This window comes from Panthera onca, chromosome B4 (assembly GCF_046562875.1).
Source record: "Panthera onca isolate mPanOnc1 chromosome B4, mPanOnc1 haplotype 2, whole genome shotgun sequence".
In the NCBI taxonomy this organism is placed as follows: domain Eukaryota; kingdom Metazoa; phylum Chordata; class Mammalia; order Carnivora; family Felidae; genus Panthera; species Panthera onca.
This window is the reverse complement of record NC_138345.1, coordinates 103,695,272-103,717,976: the sequence shown is the minus strand read 5'-3', so window position 1 is coordinate 103,717,976 and position 22,705 is coordinate 103,695,272. Positions and strand designations below refer to the sequence as shown.

The window sequence follows — 22,705 nt, the reverse complement described above, 5'->3', positions numbered from 1 at the left end:
TGATGATCAGCTACTAGGTTGAGCTCACCATTCCTGGGGGCATTATTGACAGAGAATTAATTTTTCTTTCCATCCTGAGTTTAAAATGTATTCTTCTACATCTTGTTTATTTTATATCATATGCTTAAACCATAGTTCTATAGCCATAAAGGTGTGATATATACTGATAATGAATTTTTTTCCCACCCACTTCTCCCACTTATGTTACCTACTTGGCTCCAGCATCTGAATTGTGAACCACTTCCCTGAATGAAGACAACCTTCAATAAATTAGGCTGCAGCAGGTGTGTACAACCACTAGATGGCGCCCATCTGGCCTTCTTAAACAGGCTTCCTGTAGCCATTCAATGTTTTGATACTGTGCTAACCACACCAGAGTTGCTCTAGAGAAAAAAAGCTATATGTGATCAACAGAGAAAATCTATTTTTCAGTAGTTTCCAGGGATAAATGCCGCTCCAGTAAAAGTTTACATTGTAAATTATGTAAATGATATGCATGTATGAAATTATATCGGTATAAATGATACACATATATGAAATTTTACATATATATTTATATATATGAATGAAAACAGGGGAAAACATTCATTTCTGGTGAGATTTCTAATAAATATGCATATGGAAAACAAAATATTAACTCATTGCAAGAATGGACATTGGTTTAATGTGAACATATGTGATAATATTTCATTAAAAAGTATTTCTTACTAATATTAAATCTAGAATTAGTTAATATGGGAGACCTAGAACAGAATACTTAGGTCTTACTTCAGACACAATACAATCATTTTGAAAAGAAGGGTGAGCAGCAGCAAACAGAGGAAAAATCTAGAAATCCCAGTCACCTGAAAGTTCATAATCGCTCAAATAAAGTGCTATGAAGCTTCAACACAAGGGGGATGTGATGATTGCTATTTCAGGGCTCGCCTTGCTTTTATTGACCTTCAGATGTAAAATTATCAAAGAGAAAGAAATTCTATATTCTTTTTGTTTAATGTTATAGTCTTATCCTACCATAGATATCTGAATGTAAATTTATAATTTCTATTGCTATCCAAAGGGAAAATATTTAACATATATCTTGTATAATTTATAGTTTCTCAACTATAGTTAAAGGAAAAGTTAAATCATGTGTAATTCACCCAATCCATATTCATTTTTGCACCTTCTTAAAGTTGTGTTTTAATTTGTAAACAATCTAATCATTTTATCACTCACACACCACCAAATTTGGTTTTTAGTCTGAGTTAAGGGCAGGACCTATGCTATGCAATCATGGTCAGGCCATGCCTCTCCGCTAGCATGATGATAACTGAGCTGTGAAGGAAGCCTGAAGAAACAAAATGAACACACATATTCATTTAGATACAACATTATTTGTTTCTTCCCACTAGAGACTATATGAATTAATCATTATTTTGGTACTAATTTAAAACCATTCTAACATATGAGTGCCCTGTTATTGACTCAATTTATACAGTATCAGCTATGTATACTAAAGTCAAGTTTGCAAGTCAGATGCAAAAGAGGAAGACATAGTCCTTAAAGCAAAGCAATTCAGAGTCCAGGGAAAAATAATATGAATAAATAGTAATACCAACATAAGAAAATACAGTAACAGATATTTATGTTATATAAAATAGTATACACATGTATTTGGTTTATATGTAACACATGCTTATTTTGACACAAGTAAAAACTTTAAACTTTAAAATTATAAAATGAAAACATGCTCATATAAATAATAAAAAAGAATTTTATAGATTTTTTTATGTATTCATTCTGCAAAATCTTCATTCACAAGCAGTCTGTGGGTTAGTATAGTTTCATGATCAAATGCCCAGGACACAAATATAAACATTAGGTGAAACTGACCAAACACTATGTTCTATAGAGCAAATTAGCACCTGCTTCACAAGCAGCAAGTGTGTCCATCTAAAGAAAATAATGTTTGTATGAGAAAGATAGAGCTGGTGTCCAAATTATAGCAAAAAGATAATAATTATGGGCAATTTCAGGGCCATGTCAAAGAAAATTATATGAAAGAGAAGACACGAGGAAGCCTATTTTCAAGCTGCAGTGATGTCACCCTGCAAACCCTGGTCTAATCAATCACAGAAAATATAACTAATTGAAAAACCAATTATATTATCTGAGAAAACAGACTTCTTTTCCGAGGATTCTACTTGAAAAATATTCAGAAACCTTCCCTTAGTATGCTATATAAAACCACCCTGAAAAATGGGGAGCAAGCAGGGAATTTACAAGTAGCTGCTCTATAAAAGTTCGAATCAGACTTGTTTCAAGCCTAGTAGGTATAGCCAGAGATCCTAAATAAAGATATGCATATGGAATAGTTTCCACAAGGCACAAAGTGGTGGTATCCTTTAATTGCCCATGCAAGCAACTGTTGCTATCATTAAGGAGATTTTAAGCTAAAGGGGACCTGTTTATTTCTCTCTTGGACCATTTGTCATCTCTTGACTTCCAATCTTGCCCACCACAGCTTCCTCTTTGGAGAAATCAAAGTGATGGAGCTTTCCATCATACTTAGAATAAAATACAGTCTTTATAATGGTGCCCAAGGTCCTATGGAATCTGACTCCCGGAGGCTCCCACAACCTCACCTTCTTCCACTCTCTTCTCATGGCAGGCCTCCGGGCACCCCATGGTGGTCCAAGTCTGTTCTTGTTCTGGGGCCTCTGTTTCACCTGATTTTCACACAAATGGGAACATGGTTGTCTCCCAGCCTGCATTTGGGTTTGTGTCACTGGGTCATCTCCTCGATGACAAGTAATTTTCTCTGACATACATCTAAAATGGCAGCCCAAGTCACTCTGTAGCATATTTTTCTTTACTTATATTGTATAATTTTTCATTTATGGTGTATTATCTTTTTATTCATAATGTAGCTCCCTAATTAGAATGCAACTTCCCTATGGGAAAAGATTATAATATTCACTACTGCAGTCTATGATGCCCACAGTAGTGCCATATAGATCAGGTGCCCTAAAAGTATGTTTTAATAAGTAAATTGACTCCATCATCATTCCAGTCCAGAAAAATGAATTCAAAACAGTCTACTGATTTTGTTAAGTTGACTTTCTAAAAGTCAGAGTTTAGCCACTCTGAAGATAATACAAATCATCTATTAAGAATCTATCAATGAATGATAAAAATAATCAGGTAAGCAAATGTAAGAATAAAAGCCATGAACCAGAATTTCAGGCTTGCAAGAAAGCCAAGTTAAGGTAAATGTTATAAGCAGAGTTTTAGCTGAGGCAGGATATAAACCTTCACAGTCAGGCAATGCACTAAAACAAGGAAATTTCTCACCATATTAAAAAATAAAAATTTCCCAGTGTAAAAAGAAACTCACAATGTGGAGGAGACAAGTGATATTTTTGGAAATAATTATTTCTCTCAGACAAGGATTACATTTTTCTTTACTTTTTAATGGATGAGTTACTATTCTTTCTATATAATATGAGAGTATGCTGTGAGGTCTGTATTAGACATTGTGTTGGTCTAAAAACAAATACATAAATAAAATACTAACTCTATCTTCAAGGGGTATTACTTTGGCCAAGAAATACGCTAATAAGTAGATATACTAACAAGTAATGTAAAAAGCAAAAATAAACCCATACATGGAGAAAGGTACAAATAAAGTGTTCTGGACTTCAAATCATGGTGAAATAGTTTCTGTTGTAGAGGGAAGTGAAAAGAAGTGACGTTACACTTCAAACAATCTCAAAAAGTCTGCTGAGAAAATTCAAAGGGAATGGTTGCATTGTTATTTTGGTTGATGTAAAAATTTAATTTAGACATTTGTATTTTGAATACATGACTCTAAACATGGAAAAAGGAAGCTAGGAGATACTAAAATGTTGTTTTCTCATTTAATTAATTCCTATATTATCTATCAAATTGGTATATTTATTTTATTTACATGGAGTATTCTTAGAATCTAACAAATTTTATTAAGTTGAGAAGTTATTCAAAACAAACTTTTAGCTACAATTTTGATAAAAATGTAAATCAGTAGTTGGTGCCTACTCATGTACAACTTCACATGAAATACAAGCGTCTACTAAAACGTATTTTACAACATTGCATTATACAAAATAGCTCACAATTGTTTTTAAATTTTTTAATGTTTATTTATTTTTGAGAGAGAGAGAAAGACAGGGTGTGAGTGAGGGAGGGGCAGAAACAAAGGGAGACACAAAATCTGAAGCAGGCTCCAGGCTCTGAGCTGTCAGCCCAGAACCTGACACAGGGCTCGAACTCACAAACCACGAGATCATGACCTGAGCAGAAGTCAGATGCTTAGCCGACTGAGCCACCCAGGTGCCCCCAAAATAGCTCACAAAAATTAAGGCTTATGGGAAAATAAGACTTAACCAGACCACTCAAAAATCAACATAACTAGAACTCTTTAACATTCATTTAACATAATATCATGTTCAATAGATCATTTACAGCCTTAAACAGTGGAAATAACGCTTCCTGTTTTAAGGTATTCTATCGGAAGGCATTCGCTTCTAAATATCCTTGCAAAGAATGAGCAGTCAAAATAGCACAGTGTAGACTTTATCATCAACGATTTTTAAAACAGGGGAGAATATTTTCTTAGCTTTAGATTCTGAAAGGCACTTAACTCAGCAACACTGGCGCTAAAGAATCTTCATCATTTTTTTCTTGAGGTTTTCAGATATTGAAAAGATATTCGCTTTAAATTGTGAGAAAGTCCCTGCAACTTGCTAACAAGGTAACAACAATCCAATAGGAGAATGAATGGGCAAAAGATCCAAATGAGCACTCCAGAAAAGTGAAACAAATGGCCAATAAGCACGGGTGAAGGAGCTCAGTTTCAGCAGTCATTAGGGAAAAGCAAATTAAAAGCACAATGTGATACCACCACACATTCACCCGAAAGGCCCAGATTAAAAAAGACTTGGGGTTGGGGGGCGTGCGCCTGGGTGGCTCAATTGGTTAGGTGTCTGACTTCAGCTCAGGTCATGATCTCGCAGTATGTGGGTGTGAGCCCTGTGTCAGGCTCTGTGCTAACAGGTCAGAGCCTGGAGCCTGTTCTGGATTCTGTGTCTCCCCACCTCTTTCTCCCCCTCCCCTGCTCACTCACTCTCTCTCTCTCTCTCTCTCAAAAATGGATAAACGTTAAAAGAATTAAAAAAAGAAAAAAAAAGACTTGGGATTCTCAATGCCAACTATTGACAACTAGCATTCTCATACACTGCAAGGGGGAATGGTAAATGGGTACAACCAGTCTGGAAAACTATTACACGAAAGAATCTCATGAACAAAAAGTTGAGTAAAAAAAGCCAGACACAAATGAGTGCATCCTATTATTCAATTTATACAAAGTTCAAAAGCAAGGAAATGTCATCATGGACGGTGTATCAATGTCTGCATGATAATCCCATAAAGGCTGAATGAGAAATGACTAACATGAGGCATGGTAGGTGCTTCTGGGGGTGGAGATCTTCTGTCTCCTGATCTGGTTATGTGGGTGTGTTCTGTTTGTGAAAAATCCAACATGGTTCTGTGTACTCATCTGAATGTATATTACATTTCATTAAAAGTTGACAAAGTGGCATGTGAGGAAAAAACCTACACAAAACACTGTGAATGAAGTTCAACCTCAAACCAGCATCATTCACGGAATGATGATTCCAGCATCAAGCACGGAAAAGGTAATTCACCTTACAGAGACGTACTTTTTAGCAGAGCCGACTGCAGTACAACTGAAGTTCTTATTGCTTATTTAAGAAGCTTAAAGAACAAAAACTGCACATGCCCTGTTGCATTCTTTCCCCTCAACAAGGCAAGTGCTGGCAGGGCTGAATTTCTGCAGGTTTGGCACGTTTTTGCATTTTCAGTTCTTGCTTAAGAAAATGATGATGATGTGACAGACAAAGAAATATCAGATTATCATACCCTGACATACTTCTGAGAAGGTGGAAATCACACTTTGAAAAGAGCACCTTAAAGGGCAGAGCTGGAGAAAGGACTTCTCGTGCGACATGACCCTTGATTTCAGAGTAATTTTCTCCTCCAAATTACCCAAACTTCATAATTACAACCACCACTGTAATCATATTTCAAACAATTGCCTTCAGTGGAGATCATAGACACCTTCAGTTTGAATTAAATCAAGAAAATCTGGCACACTCTGGGCTTCCTCAATTCTCCCTGTATATATATATTCATGAAAATTTCTAGTGGTCACATTTTTATTTAGCAAATAAATAAAAATTCACAATTGTTTGAATACCAAAAATAAAATTAAAAAAATAAAGCAAACTCAGAGGTAATTCAAAATGAAATTAGAGATAGAGAAAACAAACTCAAAAAAATTAAAGAAGGAATTTCTTAAAATGATGAATACAGTATATAACATATACAGCCAAATACAAACAAAAACTCTCATACACACCCCTTTACTTTGCTGAGGTTTAATATAACCACTAACTTGAAAAGAGCTAGGGGCGCCTGGGTGGTGCAGTCAGTTAAGCGTCCAACTTCAGCTCAGGTCATGATCTCGTGGTCCGTGAGTTCCAGTCCCGCACCCGGCTCTGTGCTGACAGCTCGGAGCCTGGAGCCTGCTTCGGATTCTGTGTCTCCCTCTCCCTCTGCCCCTCCCCTACTCATGCACGGTCTCTTTCTCTCTTTCAAATGTAAATAAACATTTAAAAACTTTGTAAAGAAAAGAAAAGAGCTACCAAGAGAAGGACACAATAAGCATATATATTTCTCCTGGAATGCAGATCTGGGTGTAAGTGTGGAAAATTCAAAGAGGAAATATTCATCTTGAACTTCCAAGCCAAATGTAAATAGGCTACAATTCTTCAGAGATAGTAAGAGGTCAGAATTTGCCTAGAAAGAAGCTCAAGTTATATTACTGACCCAATTCAAAGATAAGAAGTTCCCACAATAAAGGAAGTTAGAGTCATTTAAAAATTTCAAATACAGTTTCATTCATTCCTTCATCATTGAACACATTTGCTATGTACCAGGCACTATTCGGTGAACAGAACAAAAACCCCTTCCCCTTCCTTCCCTGATGGAAAGTACATTGTAGAAGAGGAAACAGCACTAAAGAAGATAGACAAGTAAAATATAAACAAAGGTACTGAGTAATAAGTGGCAAAATTAAAAAGAAAGTGGAAAAGGAAGATCCGAAGTGATGTGCACATGGGAACATTTGTCTTCAATACGGCCAGGGAAAATCTCATTGAGAAAGTAATACCCAGGTCCTATGAACCATAAGATATCTGGAAGAAAACTATTTCCAGCAGAAGGTAGGTAAGTACAAAGTTGGGAGTAGAGCAAGCTGACAGTTGGCTTCAGGAGGCAGGGGGCTGGGGTGTGCGATGCAGTGGGGCTGGGGAGTAGGTCACCGGAGGAAATCATGCAGAAGCACAGGTCACAGTGGGGAGCGGCTTTTGCTTTTTTTCTTTCCATGCTCTCAGAATTAAGAACAAATCTGTAGTGCCACACTCAGAGTTCTCGAGAGTCTGGCTCATGGGAGTCCCATCCCCCAACCACTTGTGCTTTCTGCCAAAGCCACTGTGGAGGTGCTAGGATCTCCCTGCCCTGAAGATCTCTGGAGGTGCTATTTCCTCTGTCTGCAGGACTCTCCTGTCCACCACTTCCCTTCCCACTTTTGGTGGTTTGGCAATTTTAGGCACTGATTCTTCCAAAAAGTCTTTCTATGCCATATTAACGGTTGGCTGAACTGCATGTTTTCCCATGTGTTTCCACAGAATATACTACTACCCTCGAACATCACCCTGATCGTGTTTATACGGGTTGCTTAGCTCCTTAAAGTTATGGAATGGTGCATTTAGCTTGTATCCCTTGTTCCTAACAGGGTTTGGCATACAAAGTCAATGCTTGTTGAATGAATAAAGAATGGATCTTGAACAAGGTTCAAATCACTATACAAAAATCTTAATAAAGGGTTGTATGAACTCTCAGATCTACATAAAAAATGAAAGTTTCAGAAAAGCTCTACTTCTGAATCATTCAGATCTTTTATGTCACTGAAACAATTTAGTCTAACATTTATCCGTCCGCTAATTAAATAAGAAACGCTAACTAACTTAATCAAGTTTTACATAGCCAGAAACTCCCAATAGAAATGAGATGGGGGAGGTTAAAACAAGTTAAAGTACAAAGCCACTTCTCTTTGTTTGTTCTCAATGGCATTACCATTAAATCTTTCTTCCTCTGTCTTCTCTACTTAATAAAATAAAGGCCACAGGGAACCAGGAGCAGGTAATCAAAGTCAAGCACAATGCCTCCCTCTTTCCTAACACTTCTTCCTTTAGTACTTTAGAGAAGAAAAGCCTGGGGAATCAGAAGCTGTCAGCAGGTGAGAGAAACAGGCCTTTTAAGTACTTTGATGTCAGGCTAAACTGAAACCAATGAACCAGTACAAACCTCAAAAGGGTCTAAGAGTCCAGACTCCATATTAGAAAATCAAGATGGGTTAGCAGAAATGCTTCTAAGCAAAATGTGTATTTATCATATACACTCATACAATTGACTAAAAAAAAAAAAAAAATAGAAAATGAGCAAATTACTTAACTCTTCTTATTTTATGTTTCTCTAAGGCTTTCTCTTAGTTTTTCTTCAGTTTTTTTTAATGTTTTTATTTATTTCTGAGAGAAAGAGAGTGTGCAAGCGGGGAAATGCAGAGAGAGCAGGAGACACAGAATCCAAAGTAGGCTCCAGGCTCTGAGCTGTCAGCACAGAGCCCAACATGGGGCTAGAACTCACATACTGTGAGATCATGACCGAAGCTGAAGTTAGATGTTTAGCCGACTAAAGTCTTAGGTGGCCCAGGTGCTCCTAAAGCTTTCTTGTTGACTCTGATGTTTGGTTATGAATCAAATTCAATATTGGCATAGATAATACTGTGTAATATACAAATAAGCTTCCTAATCTGTATACTAATTAAGATTCACCAGTGTCTTAGGCCTTTAATTAATAAAATGAAACTGTGACAATATGCCCAAATCATAGGAATAAGATTTTAATCATAGACAAAACCTCATCTAAAAGCTGAAAATGTAAACCTACAATAAAACACAGAGTATAACAGGTTATCGGGGAATTTCATTATCTCTTTGAATAAAACATGGCTTTAGATGAGTAACAAGGTCATTTGCTAATGGAGTTCTTTCTCTCTTCAGGCTCAGTGTGAGCTCTGTCTCTGTTTAATTCATTCTGAAAATAGAGTTCCCACTTACAGACCAATACAAAGTATCCAACAGTATCTTTGTGGCAGTATTTTGTTTTGTTCTGTGTTGGGCTGCCCAGCATTTGAACTTCCCTCTTATTATCTTGGAATTCCTACTATGAAATCAAAAGAGGAAAAGACATCTCTTTCTCCACTGCCTGGTGCTTTAGCCATGTAACCTAAAATTGGCCACGTAGGTGTTCCTAATATGTCAATCTAGGAGATTGATTCAAGTCAGCAAGTCTAGTTACCAATTTGTAGGTTCTCCTTAAATTTTTACCGCTGCCCCTTCTCTCTTGGGGCTACTTTTTTCTGAATCCAGTTCTTCAGTCTTCCCTTTTTATGAATTCCTCTTATATTTACATCAGCTGAAGCTGGCATTTGTTCATACAACCAGGCTGAGACCCAGCTTGAGCAAAACTGGTTTAGATTTTCTCTTAATTGTTTGCAACAACTCAGGATTGAGACATTGGATTGTCCCAGTTGCCTTTTTTGAAATCTCTTAGAAAAATAAACAAGAATATTGCTGACATAAAAGGGTATAATTTCAGAGAGTCAAGGAAAGTTGACCAGATTTTCTAAAAATCCAGCACAAACACCAAATAGGTTTAAAAAGCAAAAGAAGAGAATGTGTTTCCACAAGCCCTAACTTAAAAGCAAATGCTTCCAAACCCTACTGTGACACACTTTGCCCAATCAGTAGTTCTCAACTAGTAACCATTTTGCCACCCAGGGGACATTTAGCAAGGTTTGGAGACATTTTGGTCATCACAACTGCTGGAGGGGTGCTATTGGCATCTAATGGTCAAAGACCAGGAATGCTGCTAAACATCATACAATGTACATACCGGCACCCCACAGCAAAGAATTCTCTGCTTTAAAAATGTCAACAGTGCCAAGGTTGAGAAACCCTGCCCTATACTATTATCTCCCTTTAAATCAATATAAGTAAATGTCCAACAGAATACGTGTTACATAGTCCACAATACCCAAATCCTTTTATAATTACTTGTGAAACCTCATTTCCACCCTAATGTTCAAAGAAAATCTCATGAGGTACCTGGGTAGCTTAGTCGGTTGAGTGTCCGACTTCGGCTTAGGTCATGATCTCAGGGTTCCTGAGTTCGAACCCCATGTCGGGCTCTATGCTGACAGCTCGGAGTCTGGAGCCTGTTTCATATTCTGTGTCTCCGTCTCTCTCTCTGCCCCTCCCCTGCTTGTGCATGTGTGCTCTCTCTCAAGAAAGAAAGAAAGAAAAGAAAGAAAGAAAAAGAAAGAGTGAGTCTCATAATTCATCTGTCAGTATTATAATTCACCCAAGAACTACACAGATGGGAAAGGACAACAAAAAGGAACAAATAAGGGAAAGGCACAGTATGTAAAAAGACCTGTAAAGGGCCAGGAGTGCCCAAGGGCAAGACAGGATCCCCAGGGTGAAGAAGAGTTGTGTTTATGGCAAAGAATATCTGGAAATAAAGCTTGCAGAAATGCTGTGATCAGATTCCAAATGTCTTCTACATCACAGGAGTCTAGATTATACTAAGTAGTAGTAATTTTTTTAAATGTTTATTTACTTATTTTGAGAGAGGGACAGAGAGAGAGAGAGGGAGAGAGAGAATCACAAGCAGGCTCTACTCTGTCAGCACAGAGCCCAACACGGGACTCGATCCCACCAACCTTGAGATCATGAGCTGAAATCAAGAGTTGGACGCTTAACAGACTGAGCCACCCAGGCACCCCTAAGTAACACTAATTTTTAAGGAAAACATTTTTAACTAGTTGTTCCTTAGGGAGAAAACTCTGGTGTCACACTAGGTGGTGATCTAACGTGAGAGGAGGCTGGTCATCGGGAGGGTGGGAGAGGCTGCTGCACTGGTACAAGAGCTGAAAGGAGCCAGGCTGACAGGATGGCAACGTGGGTGGAAGCAGAGGCCAGGAGAGGATTTGAACATATTCTTAGAGTCTTGCTCACCTCTCCCTGTAAAATGAGTATTCTCCAGTACAATAACATATAAATATAAGGGATAAAAACTCAATTAGTTAACATACCTCTATTTTTTCCAATGTGCCTCAAAAGAAAAGCAAAGTAACACATGTCAGTGAATTAAGTGAATTAAAGTTTGAACAATATGAATGCGTTTTAAGTAATTTCGATAGCATTTCCAAACAGCATATACAGAAAGTGTATGATATTACCTGCTCCAGAACTTCTTTGTAGGTAATAGTTGCTTTAGTATCAGTAACAGGACTGTCATAGATGATAGCAATCTTATCTCCTTGACCATTTTCAATATGACGATCAACGGCATTGTAACAAATGTTAAGCATTCCTTCCACAAACCTGAAAAATTGGAAGGTAAAGGTTAATAATTCTTTCCAAAATATACTGTTGCTTAACTAGGTTGTATATTTCTAGCTTGGCAGCGCTGCCCTTAAATTAGTGCTTCCCGTGGCACACATGCAATGCCAGGTAGTATCTAGAAAGCAGACATTTAAGACGGTACAGAAGTGACATCTTTGTTTTCATGTGTGTTTGCTTTCATGTGCACTAGAAAAAAAATATACCTCACACTTCAAGGTGACAGCTTTGTAGATTTTATTGCTTAGGACGGAACAACAGTATAGACACCAAAATAATCTACGTGAAATGGATGAAATGAATTGTATGTAAATACAGCGCAGCCCATGGAAGCATTAGGCTGAGAGAACAAATGGCAGATGTATGACTGAGTTTGGGTAACTGCTGTAAACAGACCAGCTTACTGGAAAATTCAATTCTCCTTTAAAAGAGCAATACACACACACACACACACACACACACACACACACACACACTTATATATATTTGTTTCAATTAAGTGGGATGCCTCCAATTGCCCAAATGGATAAGCTCTATTCTGCATGTTTGAAATGCTCCATAATTTGAATAAAGTATGGACATGCATATAACATTTTAATTAATTTTTTTCAAAAACTTTTGCAATTTCGTACTTTTCATCTCCCAATTTGTCAATGCCTTCCTCTGAAAACACAGACATCATGTAGATGGATGGAGATAACGTTTTGAAAAATATAGCTCATTTTTTTTCCAAAAGAAAAAGTTTTGCATTTGCCCCTTCTCTAGGAGGAGGGGATTAAACCAAAGCATACAAGGACAGTAATGGTCTATTTGTCCCAACATAAGGCTAGCAAATATCATAACAATGCAAAATAACAGGAAAAAAAAACATTGAAGAAAAAAGAAAAAGTCCTGTCAGATAGCAGAATATCACCTTCAGGTCTTCACCCAAAAAGCCCTATGTGAAATGAGGCAGTGAATTAAAAGCAGCTATAGATACAGTGGCAGCATTAAGAAATAACACATAGAGAACGCAACAGGAGGAGGGATCACTTACTCAGGGTCAAATGACCCTATATACTTCAATAACCCGAATATGACTACCTGACAGCATAGCACAAGGAGCAGCTAATGTAAAGATTCTGAATCACCAAGTGCGAAAGATTCAATGTTTGTTCGAAAATACCGTCTCTTCCCCTTGCCCCACCTCCACGAGTGGAGAATACTTCCCTTGTTTGGGGCTCATGCAGGTGACTGTGCTTTGGCCAAAGAGCTGACATAAGTCAAGCAGAGGCGTGAAGGCACCTGTGCCTGCTCTCCTTCACCTCTACTTTCTCCAGAAGAGCCTCCTTCACCTCTACTTTCTCCAGAAGAGCCTCCTTCACCTCTACTTTCTCCAGAAGAGCCTCCTTCACCTCTACTTTCTCCAGAAGAGCCTCCTTCACCTCTACTTTCTCCAGAAGAGCCTCCGGGTGTCTGTGACTGCTGCCTCCTCGGCCTAGTATCCAAAGCAAATATTTGCAGGTGGAGGAGAGCCCAAGAAGCAGGAAGTGTAACCCAGTCAGATACATGTCTAGGAGCAACGTTTCCAGTCATCTGACCCCGTGACAACCTAGAGATACATGGGAATAACTGCCGAATATGTTATGATTTGGACATTTGGTATGATGATTTGACATGCAGCATAATTGTGGCTTTAATTAGCTAACATGCCAAGAGAAAAGATAGTTTGCTCAATGTTTTGTATCAGAAAGAAGAAAAGATGTTTTATGGAATTTTCCCACAAGAATATTTATTTGTTTTTGTTTTTGTTCCTGAAAAGAACATGTTTCGGACACACGAAATATTGGCTTGCTGGAATACTTCTTGATGTTGTTATTATTGTCCTTCTCTTTATCTACAACTTCTACTCTACCACTCTGTGCTCAACAGTTAATTACACTCATGACATTGCACAATAAAGAGGCCCTCTCAATACCAAAGATTGATAAAGGATTCACTTTATCATTTGCTGACTATTCTCCTACCTCTTCTTCCTTCTCAATATCTTTCACGGAGTCTACTTCCTCTGCCAGATCTTTGACAGTGATCCCTAAGGTTCCATATCCATCCCTTGGCTTACTCTGCATATACTCCCTGGGTGATCTTAATACTCATATGGCTTTAACTTCCATCCTCAGCTCCAGTCCTGGCCTCCTTTCTGAGCTCCATACTCTTATAGCCAACAGTCTGCTGGACATTGAAGGGAGTCCAGAATGAACCTCCCCAAAACATGCTACTTTGGAATGTAGGTTATTTTGGGTAGAAGACAATCAAGTACCAAGACTCAGGAAGACTTTTTAACCTCCCCTCTTTATTGTCTCTAAGAATTTAGATAGAGGGCCTAGTCCAAGGAAAGGCTTATCACTGAAGATAAGTACAAAGAGTATGGGCTGGGCATGGTAGGGGTGGAGTGGGGAGTGGAGAGTACTTGGCAGGGCCTATTTGTTCAATTCCTCTCTGTATCCCGTGGCCTTTGCATGGCATGGCAAACGTTTGTTTACCAAACGCTTGCTTCTGCCATCTTCCTGTGAACTGTCTTCCTTCCCTTTGAAGCTATAGGCCCCTACCCCCTTCTCCTTAGCTAAGGATGGCATATAAACCTCAACGGTCTCTCTTCAAACCTCCCATGTCTGTGTGAGACTCCCATACATCCAAAATTAATTTCTCTCCTATTAATTTCACTTTATGTCAAATTAATTAATAGATCAGCCAAAAGAACGATGAAGGATACAGGATTTCCTCCCCAACAACATCTATTTGGAAAGAATAACACGTCCAAAACCATAGTCATTTTCGCCCTATCTCAACCCATAGCCCCATGCCAAATGCAAACCCTCCCTTTCTCCTGTTTTCCATATTTCAAGGAACCACCTTGCACCCAAGGACCTGAATTAGAAACCCCACAGTCAGATTTGACCCCTCATTCTCTACATTCAGTTGGGTATATGTAACATTACATTAGTCTCTGTAAATATTCAGTTCTCTCATTCACAACCTGGGTTAGAATTACTGCCTCCTAATTAATCCTCTTGCCCCAGGCCTTACCCTATCCTCTCAAGTCATCTCTCTATGCTATTAGAATGTTTTTCCTCAATAAGTCAAAATGAGAAAGACAAATTTCATGATTTCACTCAAATGCAGAATCTAAAAAGCAAAACAAATGAATAAATAAACAAAAAGGAGAATCAGACCTATACATATAGAGAACAAACTGATGGTTGCCAGAGGGAAGGAGGTGGGGGATGTGTGAAAGAGAGTGGGAGATACAGGCTTCCAGTTATGTAATGAAGTCACAAAGATGAAAAGCACAGCCTAGGCAACGTAGGTAATGATACAATAGCATTTTACAACCACAGAAGGTAGTTCCACATGTGGTGAGGGAGCATAGTATAATGTATAAATTGAATCACTATGCCGTACACCTGAAACTAATGTAAATTGTGTGTCAGCAATACTCAAATTTAAAAACAAAGTTTTTAAAGAATGTTTTTCCTCATAAATGTTCTCATACCAACTATTTGGTGCTCAAAGTCATTTACTACTGTTGCATGAAGTTCAGAATAAAAACTACGTATCTTTAGATGGCATGCAAAGCCCATTCATCTCAGCTTTATTTCTCCTCATCCAACTTCCCACACTCCAGCTCTAATGAATTATAAAATCTATAGTTCCTGAATCCGCTCAGCTGCGGATTCTTTCCGTGATTGTTCTCCACCTTTACCTTTACTCCACCTTTACCTCCCCCAAGCAGTTCCAAAGCCCTATGCACACATCTCTACCATAGTACTTATCACATTGTATTAACAATTGGTCTACCTACTGATATATTTCCCTCATTATACTGTAATCTACCTTACAGCAGAGAAAATGCCTTATTCTCCTTATAGTCCTAGTGATGTCGGAGTGTGGGGCAAGCTGAGGGCAAAACACAGGCTAACAGCAACCTCCCCACCAAGTGGAATGTGTGATATTCCTCAGACACTCCTGGCTACTCAAGAACAAAGGAAAGGGGTTTTAAATGCTTGCCATGGGAATGTGGGAAACTAAGGCAAATGAAAAATTAAATTCCCTTCCTGCCTACAGCCCATTGACAAGTCCTTGAAACTGGCAGAGTGACCACCCCCTAGAAGCCCAGCTGCCTGGATGATGACACTTTTAGGAGCAAAAGAGAATCTTGGTTTAACATTATCCCAACCTTGAAGATCCTGTAAGTCTACTTGCTTTATCTCAACTGCCCCCAAGACATATGCTGGCAATCGTACTCCAAGATTATGGCCCCCCAATATGCATCTGAAGGGTCTCATGACTGAGGTTTTACTAAACAGTAATAAATGGAATTTCGCTACCAACAGCTAGCCCCTCAAGGTCTTGGAAATCTTGCTTCCAAAATTCCTTAGAGACTTACTCTATCCCTGACCCCCCCGTCTCCCAACCTGAGGGTAGAGAGCTGCTCTTCTGCCCAAGTGTCCTATCCCCATGCTTTAATAACATCACCTTTTGCATCAAAGACTTCTTCAAGAATTCTTTCTTGGCTGTTGGCTCCAGATCACCTCACCATCACCCCAAAACTTCATCACTAGGATCTACTATAGAAGCTCTTCTGTATTTGGATGCAGTATATATTTGATAAATCAATGAATAAAAATATTAGTAGGTGTTCAAGAAACATTGGATTTAGAATCCAGCTAGAGTAGTCAGGGTAGTTTTTACTAACTCATTTTAAAGCTGAGAGAACAGAGACTTAAAAAGAATAATTCCCAGGACATTTGGCAAGAAATTCAAGAATGTCACACTTGTAACCCAAATCTTTAGGCAACTAGATGTGTATCATTATTCACATCATATTAATTCACTCATTTATCAATCATTTATTTACTATCATCAAATTCACAGATTCTTTCCTCTGTGGTCTCCGTTCTGCTATTGAGCCAATTCAGAGAATTTTTATTTTGGTAAATGTATTTTTCAGCTCTAAAATTTCCACTTGCTTCTTTTTTATATCTTTAATTTCTTTGCTGAAGCTTTCTATTTCTTTTATTGAGGATTTTAAAAATATATTTTGTGTATGTTTATAATTATTTGTTGAAGCATTTTCACGATGGCTGCTTTAAAGTCCTTATCAGAGTGTTCCAATCTCTGTGTCATCTCAGTTTCGGCGAGTGATTTAGGGTTGTATCCTGAACATCGTGGGCATCTTACTGAGACTGTGGAGCTTAAAGATTCTATTTAAATTCCATAACTCCTCTAACACTGTGTCAATGGAGGAGAGGGACGTCTCATTACTCCCAGGTACAGGTGTGTTAGTCCCTGTTCCCCTAATGGCCTCTTTTGACACTGGTGGGCATGAGGGGTATCTCATTACTGCCAGACTAGGGTAAAAGTTCAGGATCCCACTAGGCTTCCATGACACTGGCCTGGCTAAGAGCAGGGGAAATATGTACAAGTTTAGTATATAGGTTACTATACCCTAGGGTTTTCTTTTTGAAGGATACCCTTAAAGAAGTTTTGAAAATTTTAAGGGCTCCCTTTAGGAGGGCAGAAAGGAAATTCAGAGGGAAGGGCCTGCAAACAGTGTTAAACAAGAACTGCCGCAGGAGATGACAAATTGGCATGGCTCCAGAGGTGGTAAGAGTTAGTGCATATACCACTATAAATTGGCTAAATTAAAGATTGGTTTACTGTGGTTGACTGGACCAAGTGACCTGCAAGGGGCCTTCCGGCTCAAAGATTTGATTATTCTACTATGACAAGATTCTTATTTCATTTTAACTCAAATCATTTCAGTAAAGGTCAACTGAAAGCCTTCTATGTGATAGCTCTTCATTGTCCCTTGTAAATTCATGAGTAGGTTCCAAAGGGTTTGTCTCCCCAGATTATAAAAATAACTGATGCCCCCCTCTAGACAACTGAGAAAATAACTTTAGAGTATTTTCTCTTATTTTGTATATATGTAAATATTTTGCCTCTATGTTTAAGATTGCATTATGAGCTTTTCCCAAGAGCCTGAAAAATTTAAAAAAACAACAACAACACACATTTAATGACGGCATCATATTACATTCAATGGCTATTCAATAATAAAGTTAACTCTGTATTGTTGCAAATTGCCTTTCATAATATTGTCATTATTTTAAATGATCTTGAAATGATGTTTCTTATAGAGAAATATTGGTTACATTGTTTTTTTATTACATTTGCAGGCAAATGTCATTCCTACAATCAAACACATACATCAAATAATTAAATTCCTTCTGGAAATATTGAATCAATTTATATTACAATCAGCATTACCTGAAATTCCATTTTATCACATTCCTCCAAATACAGATTATTCTCAATCTTCTTCAATTTGAGAATTGAAAAATAGTTTCAATTTTAGTTTCTCTGGTTACTGGTATTACATATGATGTCTTACCAAGTTTTAAAAGCGCTTTATATAGAACATTAGACTTAAGTCTGACACTTACAAATTATTTTCCCAATTTATTCACTAATTTTAATTCATGCCATTTCCTGATATAAAAATATTTGAAATTTGTTAGGGTGCCCGGGTGGGTCAGTTGGTGAAGCATCCTACTGGTGATTTTGACTCAGGTCATGATCTCATGGGTCATGACATCAAACCCCATGTCAGGTTCTGCGCTGACAGTGCGGGGTCTGCTTGGAATTCTCTCACTCTCTCTCTCTCTCTACCCCTCCCTCCCTCCATCTCTCTCAAAATAAATAAACATTTTAAAACTATTTGAAATTTGCATATAGTCAAATACTCATTTTCCTTTACAATTTCTTTGTGTAAGAAACTTCATACTACTCTCTTCTGGTTTCAGTTTTTATATTGATCTTTGATATGAGCCAATAAGTATTCATACATGTATAAAACTTGTAGGTAATACATGTTATACAGAATATATTATACATATGTATTGTAGGACAACTGTGCATGTATACATATTATGCACATGTACATAATATACGTGTGTGTGTGTATACACACATATTCAAAAGTTCTGGCTACACAGAACCTTCAAATCACATAAGAGGCATCTACACATAGATGTATCACATGACGTCTGTGTGTGTATGTGTGTGTTGATATATATATATGTATATATATACATATATATATATATATATATATTAAATGATAGTACAATTATATTTATTTATCCTTAGTCAATTTTACAAGCATCAATGTTTGACTAATGCTTACTGTCCTCACTTTTTTATGATGCTTCATTCTTCCCATATGTATTATGCATACATACTCATATATATATATATATATATATATATATATATATATATATATATATCAGAGTCTCTGTCAAGGCTATGTAGTTTCTAGCTATAACTACTGGAATGTTCTGTCAGTAGAGTCTTGTGAATAGTTCTCTCTTTAAACTCAGTCAGCTTTAAGTTCTGTTGAAGAAAGAAAGGAAAAAAAACCTCATATTCTATTCTACCCCATCTCTGCCCTGAATTCCTTCTGCAGAAAATTGAAAGAAATCTGAATGCACCCCACAGCTCACTCGAAAAACAGAAAAAAATATAAAACTGAAATGAAATTGATAGCAGCAGTGGAACCACTAGAAATGGAGTGACCACGAGATCACAGCAGTGGCAAATTTGGGGACTACAAGAAGCAAACAGAAGCAGAATGACTGCTAAACCCAGAAGTCATGCCAAACAGGGTGGATGTGGGTGGACTCCTGACATGGAAAGATTTCCATGACATCTTAGATACTATTAGTTAGATTAAAGAAAGAAAATAATGTGTAGAAAAATTACGTAACCATACTATAGAATACATTTATGGGGAAACTATAAACCCCAAGCAGGTAATTAAAAGGCTCGTTAAAAGGCTCTCAATAGAACTCTGAACTATTTCCAAGATCAGAGGCAAGTAGGAATAAAAAACAGGCCATAAATGTTTGGATGTATTATTAACACATAAGCCACACCTACATACATGTCGCACAAACTTTCACCAGCCCAGAGGCTAACTTTCTGAAACAAGTTTCTGCGTGAATGATCTAGGAGTAGGACAAGAACAAGGTTCTATATAATTTCCAGGAGGCCTAGGAACCCCACATACCATTGCCACCCGGAAATCCCCTCTTTTCTCTCAATCACAGTAAGAAGGATTTAAGTAACCAAAATCTACATTTACTGACACATGAACTAAGATCCTTACCTGGATTCTGAAATGTACTCCACTTAGCTACCTGAACCTGGGCACTCAGATGAGTGAGTGTGTGTGTGTGTGTGTGTGTGTGTGTGTGTAGGTGTTCATGTAGGTGTGTATGAACATATATATGAAAAAGAGGACAGCATAAAGCTGAGATGCGGGAAAGGCATATTGTCAACATAAATAACAAGGGGAAAGGCATATTTTTAACTTCAACAATATCTAAAGTGTACCTAAAAATCAATACAGAAAAAATTAAAAACCCAGTAGGTAAATAATCTCAGCACACCATCCATAGAGGAAAAAAATGATAATGGTCAATAAGCAAAAAAAGATGATGCTCAGCTTCACTGACAATCAGGAAAATGAACATTAAAACAATAATAATATTCCATTTCTCCCCATTGGATTGATACAAAGATACAATACACAGTAGTTTTAACTCAGCCAAAGCAAGTTGCCTGTATGTTTATCTCTGTGCTTATAGAAAAGCACAGGAAGGTGGGGCGCCTGGATGACTCAGTTGATTAAGCATCCGACTTTAGCTCAGGTCATGAGCTCACGGTTCAGGGGCTCAAGCCCCACATCAGGCTCTATGCTGAGAGCTCAGAGCCTGGAGCCTGCTTGGAGTTCTGTGTCTCCCTCTCTCTCTCAGCCACTCCCCCACTCGCTGTCTGTCTCTCAAAAATAAATAAACATAAAAAATTAAAAAAATAATAAAAAATAAAAGCACAAGAAAGAGTCTAGAAAAATGTACAAGAGAGGTAAAGTTGGGTAAAAGAAAAATTGAGGTGCAATACAGAAAAGAACAGTCTATATTTTTCTGTAATAAATACTTGGGTGATTTGATTTTTACCAATATTCTTTTATGTATTAAATATATTTTAATAAAAATATAAATTTTAACAGAAGATTGCTTGGCTCTTGGATTGACCGAATCATCAACTCCATATCATTATAACTGCCACTAATGAAAAAAAATAATTTAATTAATTAATTAATTAAAACATCTCTTTTCAATTTTCTTCTCGTAAAAAGGAGTATTTCTTATACTTATGACAACATCTAAACTCAGTTTTAAAAAACTAAAATGGGCCATAAAATTTTTGCTTTTCCTTTTTATTTATTTTTCTCACCAGAATCAACCTCAAGCAGATATATAGTAATACTAAGAATGGCTAGACAGAACCTTCAAATCGCATAGACAGATCTACTATAAATCTGTGTTCATCATTCTTGCTTGCTGCCCACTGTGATTTTGGTTGCCCTCATTCCAGGCGCTTGTAACACTGCACTAGAAATGAGGCACGGCCACGAAGTTTGCTGTGGCCCATGACGTGGCTACAGAAATAACGCAAGAAGTCTTTAAGATTCAGTGTGTGTTTTCCACATTTCCTTCTGTGTGTCACAAGGACCAGTGACATTCCAAACGGTGACAGCACTGTCGACCTGTATTTTTTTTAAGGTTATGTATTTATTTTGAGAGAGAGAGAGAGAAAGAGAGGGAGAGAGAGGGAGGGGCACAGAGGGAGAGAAAGAGGGAATCCCAAGCCATCTCCATGCTGTCAGCACACAGCCCAATTCAGGGTTTGAACTCACGAACCACGACATCATATCCTGGGCTGAAATCAAGAGCCAGATGCTCAACTGACTGAGCCACCCAGGTGTCCCCAACCTGTAGTCTTGAGTGAACACGGATGATACGAAACAAATTTGCTGCATAATCAAAGATACATTTACATGAGTGAGATACACCTGGGCTATTTTAAACTAGGGATATTTGAAAGCTGTTTACTCCTACAGCACAGCCTAGTCTATTCCGACTGAGAGAAAAGTCCCCAGACCCATCTATTTTGGCAAACTCAAACAAACTTTAAAATTGTCATAGTTTACAATTTTAGAGGCAGAGGGATACATTCCAGGGCAAAAGCAATGAGTGTAATCTCAGCTGGTATAATTATGTAGTCACTATAGAATTGTTAGATGTCCCTGAAAAGAAGTCAAGGTGCACCATCATCTGTGTCTGAGCTCAGAGAAGTAGAGCTGAGAGGCTTCAGAAGGAGCTCCTTTAAGAAGAAAGCTCTTGGGGCGCCTGGGTGGCTCAGTTGGTTAAGTATCAGACTCTTGATTTTGGCTCAGGCCATGATCCCAGGGTCGTGGGATCAAGCCCTGCACTGAGCTCTGCACTGACAGCACACAGTCTGCTTGGAATTCTCTCTCTCTCTCTGCCCTCTCCCCCACTCACTCTCTCTCTCTCTCTCTCTCTCAAAAATAAACATTTAAAAAAAGAAGAAAGCTCTTGAAATTCTTTCGAGGCTTCTTCTGATGCATAATTTTCTATTTTCCCTTGCCTTTTCCTCATTAACCCTGCTAGTTTACATCCAGAATAAAAACTTTGACTCAGTTCTTTGGAGGGAAGCTTGTTTGAATTTGACTTCTTCTTTAGAAGAACTAAAGACTAAAATGTTCCTCTCAATTTCACCACTCCCTCCTATTTCAAGAACAAAACTTACTGTACTTTCAATAGTGTGGACTATGAAACTCTTTCACAAACTGCCATATTTCAATCTGCATGAAATAGTTATTGACATGAGTATATTTGGTAGTTGCAATGTTGCAACCCTCTCTGTAGTCCCAGCTAGTGATTTCTGTACTGGACATACATTTTCTACTAAATAACTGGAAAGTCCAACATATAATTTACCTTCTGATATGAGCTCCTTTCCCTGGATCATATTACAATGTCCTTCCTTGATGATCTCCTATTTGGGTTTTTATTTTGGCACAATTTCAGAAAAAAAAATTCAAGTTCTTTTTCAAAAGTTAAATAAATCTAAGGATAACATACTGAAAAGAATTTGAGGGT

The 22,705-nt window shown here is 37.8% G+C and overlaps 1 protein-coding gene across 1 annotated transcript in view; it reads right to left on the bottom strand.

Annotated features, from left to right (window-relative positions):
• ACSS3 (acyl-CoA synthetase short chain family member 3) overlaps positions 1-22,705 on the bottom strand; it is a 155,281-nt gene that overhangs the window by 109,286 nt on the left and 23,290 nt on the right. Inside the window, exon 2 of the mRNA XM_078449651.2 lies at positions 11,468-11,612. Coding sequence (XP_078305777.1) covers positions 11,468-11,612 — 145 coding nt within the window. The remainder of the gene's footprint in view (positions 1-11,467; positions 11,613-22,705) is intronic.